Source organism: Lepisma saccharinum, chromosome 14, assembly GCF_977018435.1.
Source record: "Lepisma saccharinum chromosome 14, izLepSacc3.1, whole genome shotgun sequence".
Classification (NCBI taxonomy): Eukaryota; Metazoa; Arthropoda; class Insecta; order Zygentoma; family Lepismatidae; genus Lepisma; species Lepisma saccharinum.
The window spans coordinates 69,663,397-69,678,807 of record NC_139242.1 but is presented as its reverse complement, the minus strand read 5'-3'; the positions used below and the strand labels follow the sequence as shown (position 1 = coordinate 69,678,807).

Genomic DNA, 15,411 nt, shown 5'->3' with positions numbered 1-15,411 from the left:
TTTGTTATTTTAAAATGGTCATTGTTGGATTTTTTTTTCTTTCAAATACACAAGTCAATAGCAAAGGGGAATATACTTATACCAATCTGAATTTATAAGAAGTAATCCTGTGCTCTACATGTCTTGTGAAATTAATTTAAATTATCAAAATTTTCATATTGAAGTGGTAATACAGAATAAACCATTCTTCGTGATTTTTTTGTTATGGCTTTTATCTAATTGTGTGTTGTTCTTGTTGTGTGAAAAGGTAACTTAAAATAACAGAGAGATAATAAAATTAAATACAAACTGCTTGACCAAAAAAATGTGAACAAAGTTGCAAATTATCGAATGCATCTAGTTGAACGAATGCCTGTTTTATGTTCCCATATTTTACATTTTTCTGCAATATACATTCATTCTTCATGTCCCCATGAAGAAAATGTTATAATATTTCTCAGATGTTACATTTTCCCATGTAAGTCCCCTCCTCCCTTCCTACCCCCCAATTTCCTGAAAAACGTAGTTCCACAGTATTTCACATTGCTGCATCAAAAAGAGTATTGTAATATTCCATCATGTTTATAAGAATTAGAAATGGACAAATATGAAATTTTGGCTAATGCCAATACAACTCATAACTGATACTCTATCGATCAGATATAAAATTCCAAATGGTCCTTGAAGAGCATGAATGGTTCATTGACATTCGAGTCATCGCCTTGGAATCAAAGAGTCCTAGTTTGATACCCAGTGGAGGCATATAGTGGTTTGGTTCCCACTTTAAACTGTAGATCCAGTCCCGATTACCCTTACTTTGCATAAAGTGGACTTAAAACGACTTAAAACAACAATGCAATCAATCAATCCCAGAAAACCTGCAACCTTTGGCTTTTATTATATACATGGAGATGTCAATGTATTCTTGGATTTCTGATTAAACCATTGCGAATTTAATATTCTGATGTAATACTTGACACTTGTAAAGCAAAACTCTGGCAGTTTTATACATATAATTGCAGTGGAATTGAATACTTGCATACTTGAACAACTTTTAATTATTACCATTTGGTGATAATTGAGAAGCATATTGGCATCATTGTTAGTATCAGTTCAAAGTGGTATTGGTGTATCCATGATGAAACAGCTGACTTCCAAATGTAAATCGATTTTCAATTATTTTTTTTAATACAGTGGAACACTAATTTTATGTTCCTTGACGTTACATTTTCCAGCACTAAAAATCAGTCCTCAAGGTTCCAATAGAGCATAATCTTATTAAATTTTCCTGCAATTTTTTTTTCATCTTTGTCCCCTAAAAATCGATATTCCGCTGCATATACTTAATTTTGTTTCAAGGTAAAGCATTTGGTGACAAACATGTACTGAGAATGTGAATATGATACAGGGTGGTCACAAAGTGGGCATAACCCCCTTTGTTTCTGATACTACAGTAATTGTTGGTGTTATAGCGATGTGATCACTTACCTGATAGAGTTCACTTGTCCAGGGCATCGGTATGGAGACCATCATGATCGTCACACAGCTGAATTCTGCGCCATGTCCTGGCAGATGTTTTGCGGAGATATTCCAGCGTCACGGCCTATCAGCATCAGAAAGTTCATTAACGTGACAAGGATGGTATGGCTTGCACTTTAAATCAAGTTTCATGTGTTTCATCATGGTCGAACGATTGCAAATACACAACAATTAAACATACTTTCCGACGAAAAACCAGGGGTACGCCCACTTTGTGGCCACCCTGTATATTGTACAGATTTTGAAATTGATGTGCATCATTTTGTATCGGTCTCTCTTGATTTTAAATAGTACGAGAGTACTATTATCAGTGTCTGAAATGTTCTGCCCAGTACATTTATGATTTTAGTTCGTCCAAGATAGCATACACCACTTGGCAGTATATTATTGTTGGTTCAAGAATGCAGTGTGTCTTGATCATTGCTTATTAGTGTGTGTACTAAAATATTTCAAGTTTTGAACTGGACATTGCAAATTGAAGGCTTGTCTATTTGGTAATAATGAAAATTTGACAGAGAGAGAGTGTGTACGTGTGTTTTTTTTTTCTTTTGGGAGATTGGGATGTGAGTTTAGTTATAGTTTTATAATTGCAAGAAATTTCACAAAGTTTACTCATAACACATGGTATGGCAAATAAAATTACATTTTCACTGTTTCAGGTTAAGAAACCTACTTAAAGAAATACATTCAGAAAAAGAAAATAAAACTATCATATTTGTCACGGCAAGGGATAGGGCTGATGTCATCGCAAAGGGCATTTGCCAAGATGGGTAAGTGATTTAATTTTTGCATTTTGCTGGCCAAGCAAATTAAGTGATCAACTTTCAACCTTGCCACCAAAGTTCCTGGCTTCAGGCTTCAACTCTCAGCCTAAGCATGGATCTCCCTTCATCAGTTTTATCTAATCATCACTCATTCTCATAATTGTGATCAGAGTGGATAGAAATCATGTTTTTTTAATTTTAAAATTAATTTTTGATGATTTTTAAAAATTTAAATCATTTTGTGATTTTTTTGTCCAGATATTAGAATAATTAAATCAAGAAGACTTAGATGGGCAGGATTCTTGTTGGGAAACCTGATGGTAAGAGACCAGTAAGAAGGCCAAGACGAAGATGGAGGGATAACGTTGAGATTGACATAAAGGAAATCGGTAAGGATGGAAAAGATTGGGTTGATCTTGCCCAGGATAAGACAGATGGAAGGCTTGTGTTGCTGCAGTCATAAACCTTCGGGTTTAAGAAGGCTAGAGAGTTAGTTAGTCAATTTGTGATTTTGTTAAAAAACATGCACAACATTGCTTGTATGTTTCTCGGCGCAGTATATATAGATCTGTTTATGCTTTTTTAATGTGAAAGGTGTTTTCCAACAGTGGCAGATCCAGATTTTACATTTGGGAGGAGCAAATTTTAGTCAAGTTCCTCACCTCACTGATAACACTGGGGAACAGTGAAATTGCGGCACAGTGTTTGAGAGCTAATTTAGGGCAATTTCATGCTGCTGAATAATGATATAATAATATATTTCCTGAATTGGCTCTAATTTATGAAATAAATGCAACTAAACCAAAATGGCGGAAACATAAGACATACATATAAATGAACTTCCAACAACAATTTAATATTTCTTTTTGTGATTACAATCATTATTAAAGTAAAGTAAAGTAAAGTAAAGTGTTCCCCTGTGCTTAGCACCACGCCATGAAGGCGTATAGGGGGTGTGGGGGTAACGCCCCACACTTTCTTGATCCGGTCGTGAGTGGGGGTGATGTGATCAGCATCACGCCCCTGACCGCCTTTACCCCCCAGGTTTCCCCAGGTACCCATGTTATTCGACGCTGGGTGGGCGCCGGGGCCGCTTCCATCGTTAGAAAAGTTCCCGGATTTGAACCGGCCGGGGATCGAACCCGGGACCTTTAGCATGGTAGTCATTATTATAAAAATAAATTTATATAGGCCTATGATCAAAATAATTAGGAAAATATGTACACAATGAAGTAACAAACTATGTGAAACGTTTTGTATACGATTTCCTGCTGTATTGCTTTTGAGGACAATCCGTCTATAAGTTCCAACAGTAGTCAGCCATCACGTGGCGATCCCACCGTCCCTGGTACCTTTCTTCCATTATCCTTATATCCTGATGGAACCTTTCTCCCCGTTCTTCACTAAAATCACCAACGTGCTCAGGGAATCTGTCAATGTGGCTATGTACAAAATGTATCTTCACACTCATATTAGATCCCAATTTCTCAAAATTTTTCAACATATTTCCAACTATATCGGGGTACTTTTCTGCTCTGTGATTCCCCAAAAAGTTTTTGACGATGGACACAAAGCTCAGTCAGGCCTCAGATTCGATGTAAGACATGTAAGTTGTAAAATTGGCATCATTTATGAGTGTACGAATTTGTGGTGGTCCGTCAAAGATTCCTGCCTTCATATTATCAATACTTAGTCCTGGAAAAGTGTGGCATATATATTTGAAACAATCACCACTTGTATCTAAGGCCTTGACAAACTGTTTTATCAACCCAAGTTTAATATGCAGTGGCGGAAGGATGATTTTGTCCCTATCTATCAGCGGTTCATGAATGATATTAGCTTTTCCTACTAATATTTTCCCTTGGGGGGCCAAACTTTTATCGTCCAATGCTTTTCTCTAGCACGACTATCCCACAAACATAGGAAACAGGGATACTTTGTGTACCCACTTTGCTGTCCTAGTAAAAAAATCACCACCTTCAAATCCACACACACGAGCCACTTATGTTCAGCATATTCAATTTTTTTCTAAAACCATTTTTATGTTTTGGTATTCTTCCTTAAGGTTTGTTGAGTGTCCGATATATTGCCTAGCAACAAATTACAAATAAATAAATAAGTTTATTATGGGAATTTCAGCCCATTATCAAATTTTGATATTACCGAGAAAAGCGTAGAGTAATTTTACCTCCTATATTTTCCATGGTGTGTTTATTTTTATAACTGGAGTCAATTCAACTGAACCAATCATACAATTGGTAATAACAGCTGTTTGGTGTGCTGAAACTGTTATTAAACTTTATGCCGCAACATAAAATCTTTTTTTTGTTCCCCAGTGTAATCATTTCTAACCTAGACCTACACTTGAACTGTATTATGTTAACAATGCTGTAGTAGTGTAAACAGGAACTAAGCTGACTTCCATGTTCTACATCTTAGAGTTTTATTTTACAAAAATAGGGGTCCAGGGCTGGAATGGATGGGTATCATTGTAAGTCCTTATCCAAATTCCTCCCAAGGGTTCCCAGGTTCGATACCCGGTGGAGGCACATGGTGGTTCGGATTCCACTTTAAACTGTAGATCCAGTCCCGATTAGCCTTACTGTGCATAAAGTGGACTTAAAACACCAAATCAACCAACCAATCAAAATTCCTCCCATTGCGGTCAGGTAAGATAAGGAGTAAAGTGAATAAACAAAGAAAACAACAACAACAAAAACTTTTCTCTCAAGGGGTCTTGGATTCGATACCCTTTTGTGCAGTGGTTCGCGTCCAAATTTAAACAGTAGGTTAATTCCAATTAGCCTATTATGAACACAAAATAGACTTTAATCAAAGTTTATTTTTTTTCGATCTTGTTAAACTTTGTGACAAGAACATTTGAACCTTGAAAAATATTAGGAATACTATCCAAAAATTTAGCAGTTCGGAGGAATGGTCGCCTGTATCGCCCGCACCGTGGATCTACGCCTGATCTCCAAAGAACTGTGACACAGAGGAGTTTTCTCAATGTAATGCTGTGTCAAATGGTTGTCTTCTTCCCACCCTTCAATTTAAGGTATGTGTTGTTTATCTTGTATATGGGAGAATTTCTCAATTGTGATTTGTAATTTCACCTTCATTGCACCTCTCTGAACCTCCAAGTGTAAGATCATCTCTCATTTCCACGATGAAGTAGTCAACCAGCAAATGTTCAATAATGGCTGGGAGGGGAGAAAAAAAATGATAGTATGTAGTTGTTGTTTATTCGTACTGAAACTGCAAGTAGCAATGTCAAGCGATATCAAGCAAAATATTATCAACTGCCATGTTTAGAGCTTAAGGATAATGACAGGATTAACAATTTAACATGATTAGTATTTTGAATATTATTGTGCACAAAATATTTGCTATTTTTCCCTATGAAAATTGTTGAGTTTTAAAGCAACAGCAATGTAGTGTGTTTACGGTTTACATATTACATTTTCCTTTCGTATGAGCTTCACCCTATCAGTACATATATTTTCCCCCATGTTTTTCCTTGTTAAAGTATCTAAGAGCCTAATAAATACCATTGAACATTATAAGATTAATGTACTTTCACCAAAAGTAATTTTGATATCTACAAATCACTTATGTACATTATTGTATAATTTAAATTGCTGATTTTTAACAAAAAAAAAATCACATGATTTAAATCTTGTTTTAAATCAACCTGATTTAAATCAAAAGAACCTTGATCACGATTAACCGAAAGTGCAGAAAAGCAATGAAAAGTAAGAAAAATACAAAGTACAACAACATTTGCATTAAATTTTGAGAATTCTTGTAGGATGAGCAATGTCTTTGTAGTAAATTTTCAATCTAACATTTTTGTCGTGTTTTGTTCGAGCCAAATGTCCCACATAACTAGGGTAAAAATGTCATGCATTTTACATTTTCCAAACTAATGTTTTATTCTGTATCTAATGTTGCAAAAGTACAGTCTGCAAGAAAGAGGATGAATAGATTTAAAGTCTCCAGATGTTTGTATAAGACTGAAAGGGATGGAATTCGCTGACTTTTATCATATTTCTTTTCCCTCCAATCTCTCTCGTTGCACCAGACTTTGACCAACAGCAGTTTTCTTACTTCCATCTCTTTGTTAGACTGGAGGAATGTTCATTCTCTTTTGCTGGTGTCATATTTCAAAGTAAAGTTGCCTGCAGGACATGAGAGGAAGAGGCAACATGCAACCTTCAAATGTCGAGGCTCCGTAAGAGAAAAGGTTTCAATTGTCCACAGTACAAACTACAACCTTCGTAAAGTTCAAGATATTAGAATGAGAAACTTTGTGGAGGACATAGTATATTGCAAAGATCCCAGGTTCAAATCCTGCCTGGGTTCTTTGCAAGTGTTCCATCATCATCCTCATCTTATCAATTAGCCAAAAGTGGCAGAGAAGCAAAGTAAAATAAATCAAATGAAACGACATCAGGTACGTTTTTTTGGAACACAGTGAACTGTTCATGTTTGGAACTATTGAATGAATTACAGGTTGTAATTAGAAACTTTTAGAAAAATTTTTCACGTTTGGGAAATTTTACGAGTGCATTATTATTTTCAGGTGGCCTGCATTAAGTATACATAGCAAGAAGCGTCAAAAGGAGAGAAACCAAATACTAAATCGTAAGTTTCAATTTAACCTAAATCCAAATACTGTGCTTTTTACATTTATTTTTATGTTTAGGAAACACTAAATGTTAGATTATCCCTGTAGTTTGCATAATGCCATGAATCTATGAAGGAAAGTCTGAAAGGCTCTGGAAATATGAAATAGGGTTGCTTTACTTGTAGGTACAATTTTCGGATTTGAAATCTCACTTTCCTACAGTAGAAGTAAGGCTAAACCGTAGCTAGGGAATAAATCGCTATCTGCCAGTAAAAGCATATCAGTGTGCTGGTAAAATTGCCGATAATTTTAAAATTTCATATTTCTGTGAATAACTTGTAACTGAATGCACAGTTCTGTTAATTTGTATTTTTTTTTTTAAGGAAAAAGATATAAAGTTCTAAATAGCATCTTAATAGCGAATTTAATGATAAATTTAACAACAGTGACTTGATTATTATGACTACAACAATGACAGAAAATAGAAATGTACGAACACAATTTTTTTTAGTGACTGAACAAAATAAAACCACTTTCAGTCCATTACACATTATACTTACTTCACAGAGACCTCATGGTACCCCACAACTCATTCTCAGAGACCCTGTATATATTAGACAAATTGTAATTAGAGCTGAACGATACCACATTGACTTGATATCAATACCAATGCTGGTACTTCAAAAGTAGTTAATCAAAATTTGAAGTAATTATGAATACTTACAATTTTTGAACTTCTTAAATTGGAACTATACCATATCAATATACCAGAGTTTTTGCTTTAAAATATTCATAATTTCACATAATTATTTAATCGCAATCCCTACAATGCATTGCAAAATTATTAAGATGATTCATTTTGCATAATTTACAGAATCTGTAAGATTCCTGGATTGTCGAAAAATGCAGACTGGCATCAGTGATTAAGTTCTCATCAATATTTTCTGATACTTATACCAGTGGTATTGGCAGATATCAACACACCATCATCGGTATTGGCTTAGCCCTGGTTATATTGTTTCAAGTTGTGACTTTCTGTTTTCGACTTGCTGTAGAATTTTTTCGTGTGTTCTAGTAATTCATGGGAAAACTGCCATGGCTGATAAAAATTAGAGATTATTTAAATTCCCCATATTTCTTGTACTGACTGTCTTTAATACATGTTTTGGTTATAAATGTCCTATTCTTCTTTCTAGAATTCCGTTGTGGATCAGCTTGTATTTTGGTCGCAACAGATGTGGCTGCACGTGGCTTAGGTATGTGAAGATTTTAATACCATATTTAGGGATAGATAGCTCATTTCTTGCATGGTTTTAATGGAAAAAACAGGCTTAAATTATTATATCTCGTATACAACATGCAGCATGGGTTCAAGTCTGCCTGGGTTCTCGGCCTGTGTATAGGACCGGTGGCAACCCACCATCGTGAGGAAATTGGGGAGCTACGAGTGAGTAGCGTAACCTGGTCACAAATATCTCCCATAACGGCTGGGGGATTGACGTGCTGACCACACGTCACCCCATTGCTGGTTGAAGAGTCCGCACCTCTAGGTTGGATTGTGAGAAGGAGACTGGCATCGGGAGATCGGCCTAGGCCCTTCAAGGGCTGTCTAGCCACAGGTTATTATTTTTTATATAACATGCAGCACAATTTAGGTTCAGGAAATTATTTTCTTAGAATTTTGTTGACACAAATCATCTTGCTGTGCAACATTTAAATGCACGTAATCTATAGACTGTTAAATTTACTTTAATGTTAAAGATACTCATAGCTGCAGAAATGCAGATGATGGTACATTGAATTAGATACAGTGTAGGGGCAAGTCAGCTTCTTTGTCTCCCTGATTATCTGCTGTTTTTAGCATTCAAGATGGAGATCAATAAGAAGAATACGGTAGGTTTCCTGGTGAGAATTTTCAGCGGAATTGTCTTTTTGTTGCAAGAGAAACTTAATTTTGTTGATTAACCCAATACCTGTTGGAAACGTCTTATTTCTATTTACGTGGGCGTACCCAAAAGAAACCGAACTAATTTTGTGGTGGGCAGAGCTTTTGTAGTACCGCGATTTGCCTCTAGGAGCACATAGAGCGAACCTTCCTGAGTCCGCGAGCCGAGTGCCGTCGCTGAAGCAGGTCAGGACACGTTTCGGCAGAGTTTAGAGTGACAGCTGTTTTGTGTGATTGTCGTTTTTGCAATGGCTGATTTTCGGGAACAGCGTGCGGTGGTGAAATTCTGCTTTTTGCTCGGAAAGAGTGGAACAGAAACTCTTGAAATGTTAAAAACAGCGTACAAGGACGATGCTATGGGGAAAACTCAAGTGTGTGAGTGGTTTTCCCGTTTCAAAAATGGTGAAATGTCAATTGATGACAAACCTCGTTCTGGTCGTCCTTCCACGGCCCAAACACATGACAATGTTGAAAAAATTCGTGAAATCATCAACGAAGATCGACGACGGACCATTGAACAAATTGTGGAGCTGTCGGGAGTGACTTGGAGTTCAGTGCAGCGAATTTTGACAGACGATTTGGGAATGAAAAGGGTGGCTGCCAAATTCGTGCCCTGACTGCTGAACAAAAACAAGGTCGCGTGGCAGCATGCCATGCTTTGAAAGAAGAGTCCCAAAATGATCCAAACTTTTTTCCAAAAATTATCACAGGTGACGAAACGTGGTGCTATGCTTTATGCTTACGATCCCGAATCGAAGCAACAATCAAGTCAGTGGAAGACTTCAAGTTCGCCATGCCCCAAGAAAGCTCGTCAGGTGAAATCAAACATTAAAACAATGCTGCTTTGTTTTTTCGATGCGAGAGGAGTCGTCCATTCAGAGTTTGTTCCGCAGGGTCAGACAGTTAACCAGGCTTTCTACTTGGAACTTTTGAAACGATTGCGCAACAGTGTGCGGCGGAAGCGGCCTGATTTGTGGCAGTCGGGTGACTGGTTTTTCCATCATGACAATGCCCTGGCTCACACAGCCCTGTCTGTACGTCAATTCTTAACCAAAAATGGTATGACCCCTGTTCCTCACCCCCCATACTCACCCGACCTTGCCCCATGTGCCTTTTTTTTTTGTTTCCTGGAATGAAAGGAGACATGAAAGGAAAGCATTTTACTGATGTTGCTAAGGTGAAGAAAAAAACGATGGAAGCACTGTCACGCACCACAAAAGATGACTTTAAATAAAAAATGTTTTGAAAAATGGAATCAAAGATTGGATAAGTGTCTTAATGCAAGTGGAGAGTACTTTGAAGGGGATTGAAGGTTTGTACTTAAATTGTGAATAAATAAGTTCACAAAAAAATTAGTTCGGTTTCTTTTGGGTACGTCCATGTATATATATTAACGTTTCTAAATCATTCCTTTTCAATAAACCAGTGGGCAAGGCTCATTTTGCAATGAAATGTAATGTTTGCAGGTTTCTTTAAAATATTCTCAGCCATGTCATTTTTTTTTCATTTTGTTATAGATTGTCTGCAATTTTGTAATTCCACATTTCAAGCAATATATTCTAGTATCACAATCTTTTTTTCTGAACAGAGGCTAATGCCATGTCAGAAACTTGTAATTGTAGCTTTAGCATCTGTGTGGAAGCCAAGTGGCTGGACGTTATGTGCCTGTTGCACAAGATGCATGGTACCGTGCACTTGGCACAGTGTTGAAAACCTAGTAATATTTATATATCAACATGTATATGGCATACATCATACTTATTTTTGAGGCAATAAATTATTAGATAATGCTGCAATATGCACTTATCTTGTACATTAGTGTGGTACTTTGTTACTACTTCTAAAAGGTAGAATTCAACCTAAATTGATTGCATTTGTCATATTTTGTATCCCTTCATATAATCTTATCGTATATTTTTGTTGTGAAGAGATCTTCTCAGGATATCAACCAGTTGATTTCCGGATAGGCTTCCGAGCTTTCAAGAGCTAACCTCACTCTCATCTTTAGGGATTGAAGTACAGATAATAGTTAGGGTATGGTTATATGTATTTGATGTGGGAGGAGTACGGTGTAGGTGGTGGGCCAATCAGTACGATGTCCGCACTCCCAGTCGACTATCGCTAGCCAGGCTGGGTCCAGTTTGAGTCCCGTGTCCCCGTTGAGGTTTTCCTTTTCCCCGTGGATGGTTTTGGTTTGTTTCCAAAGGGTTTAAAAAAAATTGTAACAAAATTATGTTGCATAAGCCACAGTACAAAATTACAAATACTACCACCCAAATTATTTCGTTGTAGTCTTACTCTCACTACTGTTGATTTGGAAATGTGATTGACACATGCATGTATTCCTTGATGACCAGAAATAATTACTGAAAGATATGTTCATAAATTGTGACAGTAATTCACAGTTACATGAACAGTGCTAGATTCTCTCACAGTTAAGGTGTTAATCTTGACTTACATGAGTTATGATCTAGAAAATTTGTATTCATTATTCTTTTTGGTATTAAACTGAGGTGGTTGTATATACTGTGGGCAAATTTTTTGTGCACTTTAAAGATTTTCCATTGCAACATACGAGGGACGTTCATTAAAGATTTCACCTGACCCAGTTCTAGTTAATGTAGAATACTGAAATTTTATGTGTAATGATACGTATGTGCATAGGTCATGAGGTAATTTGAAATTCTGAACTACTCTTAGTTTTTGTCTTACAAGTACTAAATTGAGACAAGGTGTAGTGATGGGTCCAGTGGAATACCAAGGAGTCATCAAGTTTCTTTACTTGGGTGGCCGCACACCAAAGGGAACTTTTGATGAGATGAAAGTGACGTATGGAGAGGTTGCCCCATCGTATGACGTAGTGAGGCACTGGCATCATCAGTTCAAGTGTGGTCGGATTTCAGTAGAAACTGTCCCCATTCTCGGGCGACCCCAGTCAGCCATTGACAAAGACACCATTGGGCAAGTGAATGCCGCCATCTTTGAGGATCGCTGCATAACCATTCGCCAACTAGTTGAAGATGTCAAGATCAGTGTGGGGTCTGTCGAAAAAATCATCCATGATCATTTGCACATGCGGAAGGTGTCTGCCCGATGGGTTCCTCGGCTACTCACACCTTTCCAAATGCAGGAATGAGGCACGTGCTCCCAGGCTAATTTGACCATGTGCCAGGAAAACCAGGAGGAATTTTTTGACAGACTAATCACCCAGGGTTAAACGTAGGTCCATCACTATGACCCAGAAACCAAGGTCCACTCAAAGTAATGGAAGCATCCTGACTCACCACCACCAAAGAAGGCCCGTGTCCAACCCTTAGTGGGCAAAGTGATGCTCATGGTTTTTTGGAACCAGCATGGAGTAGTTATGATGGATTTCCTGGCGAAGGGTACCACAATTACCAGGAGGTGCTACACTTCACTGCTGCAGAAATTGCGGAAGGCCATCAAAACCAAGAGGCGTGGCATGCTGACCAAAGGCATCCGCATCCTGCAAGACAACGCTCCAGTTCACAACTCGCATGTTGCCCAGACAGAAGCACGGTCCTGCAGATATGAAATCCTTCCTTATCCCCCGTACTCTCCAGACCTCGCACCATCAGACTTCCACCCTTCCCAACCATGAAGTCATTTCTGATGGGAACGCATTTCCACGACGATGAAACATTGATTTCTGAGGTCAAGCCATGGCTTCTGGAGCAACCTGCAGACTTCTACAAACAAGGTCTCCACAGGTACATAAAGCGATGGGATAAGTGTGTGGCCATTGGTGGTTCCTATGTAGAGAAGGACTAATGTCTGTACCAATTTTCGTTTATCTCCGTCCATGGGAACTGGTTCAGGGGAAATCTTTAATAAACGTCCCTCGTATCTATCATAAGGAATTATCATGAGAATTTTTAAGAAATTCTAGAATTGCAGTTTGACACTTTATTCCATAATTTTTTTCTGCATTCAGCAAGACCAATATTTTAAGATTCTTGAATTTTTAATCGCAGAATTTCTTTCACATTTTCAGTTTTCTATTTTAGCTGTGAGAGCTGTACAAAATACCACCTCAGGGAATAATCTTTACTTTGACATTCTTGTTACACACTGTACGATAGTCCACATTTGCCAGTTGAATTGATATGATGTTTATTTTCATAACGATTAATGCATTGTTGTGATTTATTTTCTGTAGACATTGAAGATGTAAAGTTTGTGATCAACTTGGACTACCCATCCAATTCAGAGGATTACGTTCATCGTATTGGGAGAACAGGAAGATCCACACAAGGGGGCACAGCCTATACCTTCTTCACCCACAATGATGCACCGCACATAAATGATTTGCTCTCTGTGCTGAGAGAGGCTAATCAGGAGGTTAACCCAGACTTGCTAACGCTAGCTTCAATATACTGCCCAGAGTCATCTGATGGAATAAAGGTAAGATTTGCATGTGTTTGCATTAGAGGTGCTTTCTGTTGACTATGGATATGAACTTGCAAACAATTACCATAGAATAAAGATATAGGTTTTAATTCTGTACCAGCCTTTATCCATGGCAAATCACAAGACACTGTTTAGCCAAGAACAAGTTGATGCATGCTAACAGGCATCTCTTTAGAAATCAATTATAACTTGAGCTCTTAGAGATCACGATCAATTTTGAGGGTCTACAAGAACTGTTACTTAAAAGCAGCACTAACACATGGCCACCGATCTGGCATCCTCAGAACATGTTCATTCCACTTGAACTGATATTTTTTTTTTTTAAATTTCTTCTACCATTGCTTCGACCTTCCTTTTATTTCGGATTTCTTCACTTCTAATTCTGTCTCTTAAAGTTACTCCACTTAAATACCACCAAAATCTCATTTGTGAACAATTTATTTTAGTTTTATCATGATGATGGAAAATATTCACTACCATATAGAAGAGTCTTTTCAAATTAAGTTATAGTATGGAATTTGAATTTATTTTCTAATTTGTTTTCCAAAATTTCTTTTCAAAATTCCACTTTATATTTTGTTAAATTTTTCTCAATATCTTTCTGGTGTTCGCACTGTGAAATATGGCTTCCAAAATATGCAATGATTGTTACCTGTTCAGTTATTTTACATCGTTTATCACAATTTCAACTCGGGGAATTTCTTTACAATTTTTTGCCATTGACTTTGTTTCATTCTCTTTAAATTTTCATGTTATAATTTGTAAGGATTGATTGAAAACAGTCTTTTGCAGATCATCTTCACTTGCTGTTATCAATATCTGGTTGTCTGCAAATATTACTGGTTGGTAGTATTGTATTTCCGGGAAGATTTCCATTCCTGAATTATTTTATCAAGGTACAGAATAAATAATAATGGAGAAAGACCATAGCCTTGTCTTAATCCTTCATTTATTTCCAAGGCTTCCTCCATTAACTATTTTGATTTTCACTAATGTAGCTTCATAAGACTCTTTATTGCATGTACTAAATTCTTAAGGACTTGATATTCTTGAAAGACTTCCCATACTTTGTCTTTTTACTTGGCTCTATGCCTTTTCAAAATCCAAAAAGAATACATAAATGGATAATTAAATATCTTCCTTTTTTCAATAAATTGCTACAGTACAAATATAGCATCCATACACGAGCGACAACCACTCAAAATATTGTGGTGTCTTCGTGCATCCGTGTATAGAGCGACCACAAGGAAACGAACCTTCAGCCAAAGTATCCGTGCATCTTCCCCTTCATCGGTTCAACTTGGGCCATAAGGAAGCATGCTCCACTCTACCCCTTCCCTCCATGCAAGAATATGATGCACAGGAGTTGTGGGTCTCCACAGGCTCTTTTACCTGTGGTTCCAGTATAGTTTCACATGAACACCCATTTCTTGTGTCAAAATGTTATTAGTTTCAATCTCACCGTTGAAAAAGCACTGCTTGTTGGTTTATACTTATTTCTTATTTTTTTAATTCTTCATTTCTTCTACTGCAGTGTGATAACTTATTTACCAAATGTGCCTGTTATATTAGTAACATTTGTTCTTGGTTTATTATAGGTTGAAAGGGAAAACAAAGGAAGTTCTGAATAGTGCCTGCCATTTGTGTTGTCACTCCTTTGTATCGTACAGATGACACCCTGACACTGCAGTTTAACTTAGACCTATTCAAGTTGCATATAAGATCTTTTGGTGCAAGTGGGTCATGTTATGCATAGGACAACAATATTGCAAGAAAGATTTTATTGTAAAAACATTAAAAGAAGAAAATAAACAAAGAAGAAGAGATGGTGTTTTATTATACACTCCTTTCCAAAGTTTTAGAAGTCGATTGTTTACTTATGAGGATGGAAGTACTTCTTTTTCTTGGTATTTACCAGGTGTATAAGCTTAAATCTGCTGTTTGCTCATAGATGGCGTTAGTGAGCGTATGAAGCTACCATGGGCACGCCATACCTGGTGTTTGTATGAGTTGGACACGAATCAGTGCACATCGTCAGCACATGCAGACAACAACAGACAGTGTTCCTGTGGTAAGCATGTCTAGTTTTGTGCCAGAAAAAGAGCATATGCGGGAAGCTCTGC

General features: G+C 37.2%; 1 protein-coding gene across 1 annotated transcript in view; it reads left to right on the top strand.

Annotated features, from left to right (window-relative positions):
- The window catches only part of LOC145999001 (putative ATP-dependent RNA helicase DDX5), a 77,012-nt gene extending 61,905 nt beyond the window's left edge, over positions 1–15,107 (top strand). The window contains exons 8-12 of the mRNA XM_083135855.1: positions 2,178–2,288; positions 6,868–6,929; positions 8,109–8,168; positions 13,038–13,282; positions 14,887–15,107. Coding sequence (XP_082991981.1) covers positions 2,178–2,288; positions 6,868–6,929; positions 8,109–8,168; positions 13,038–13,282; positions 14,887–14,919 — 511 coding nt within the window. The 3' untranslated portion in view covers positions 14,920–15,107. The remainder of the gene's footprint in view (positions 1–2,177; positions 2,289–6,867; positions 6,930–8,108; positions 8,169–13,037; positions 13,283–14,886) is intronic.
- The last annotated feature ends 304 nt before the right edge of the window (positions 15,108–15,411 follow it).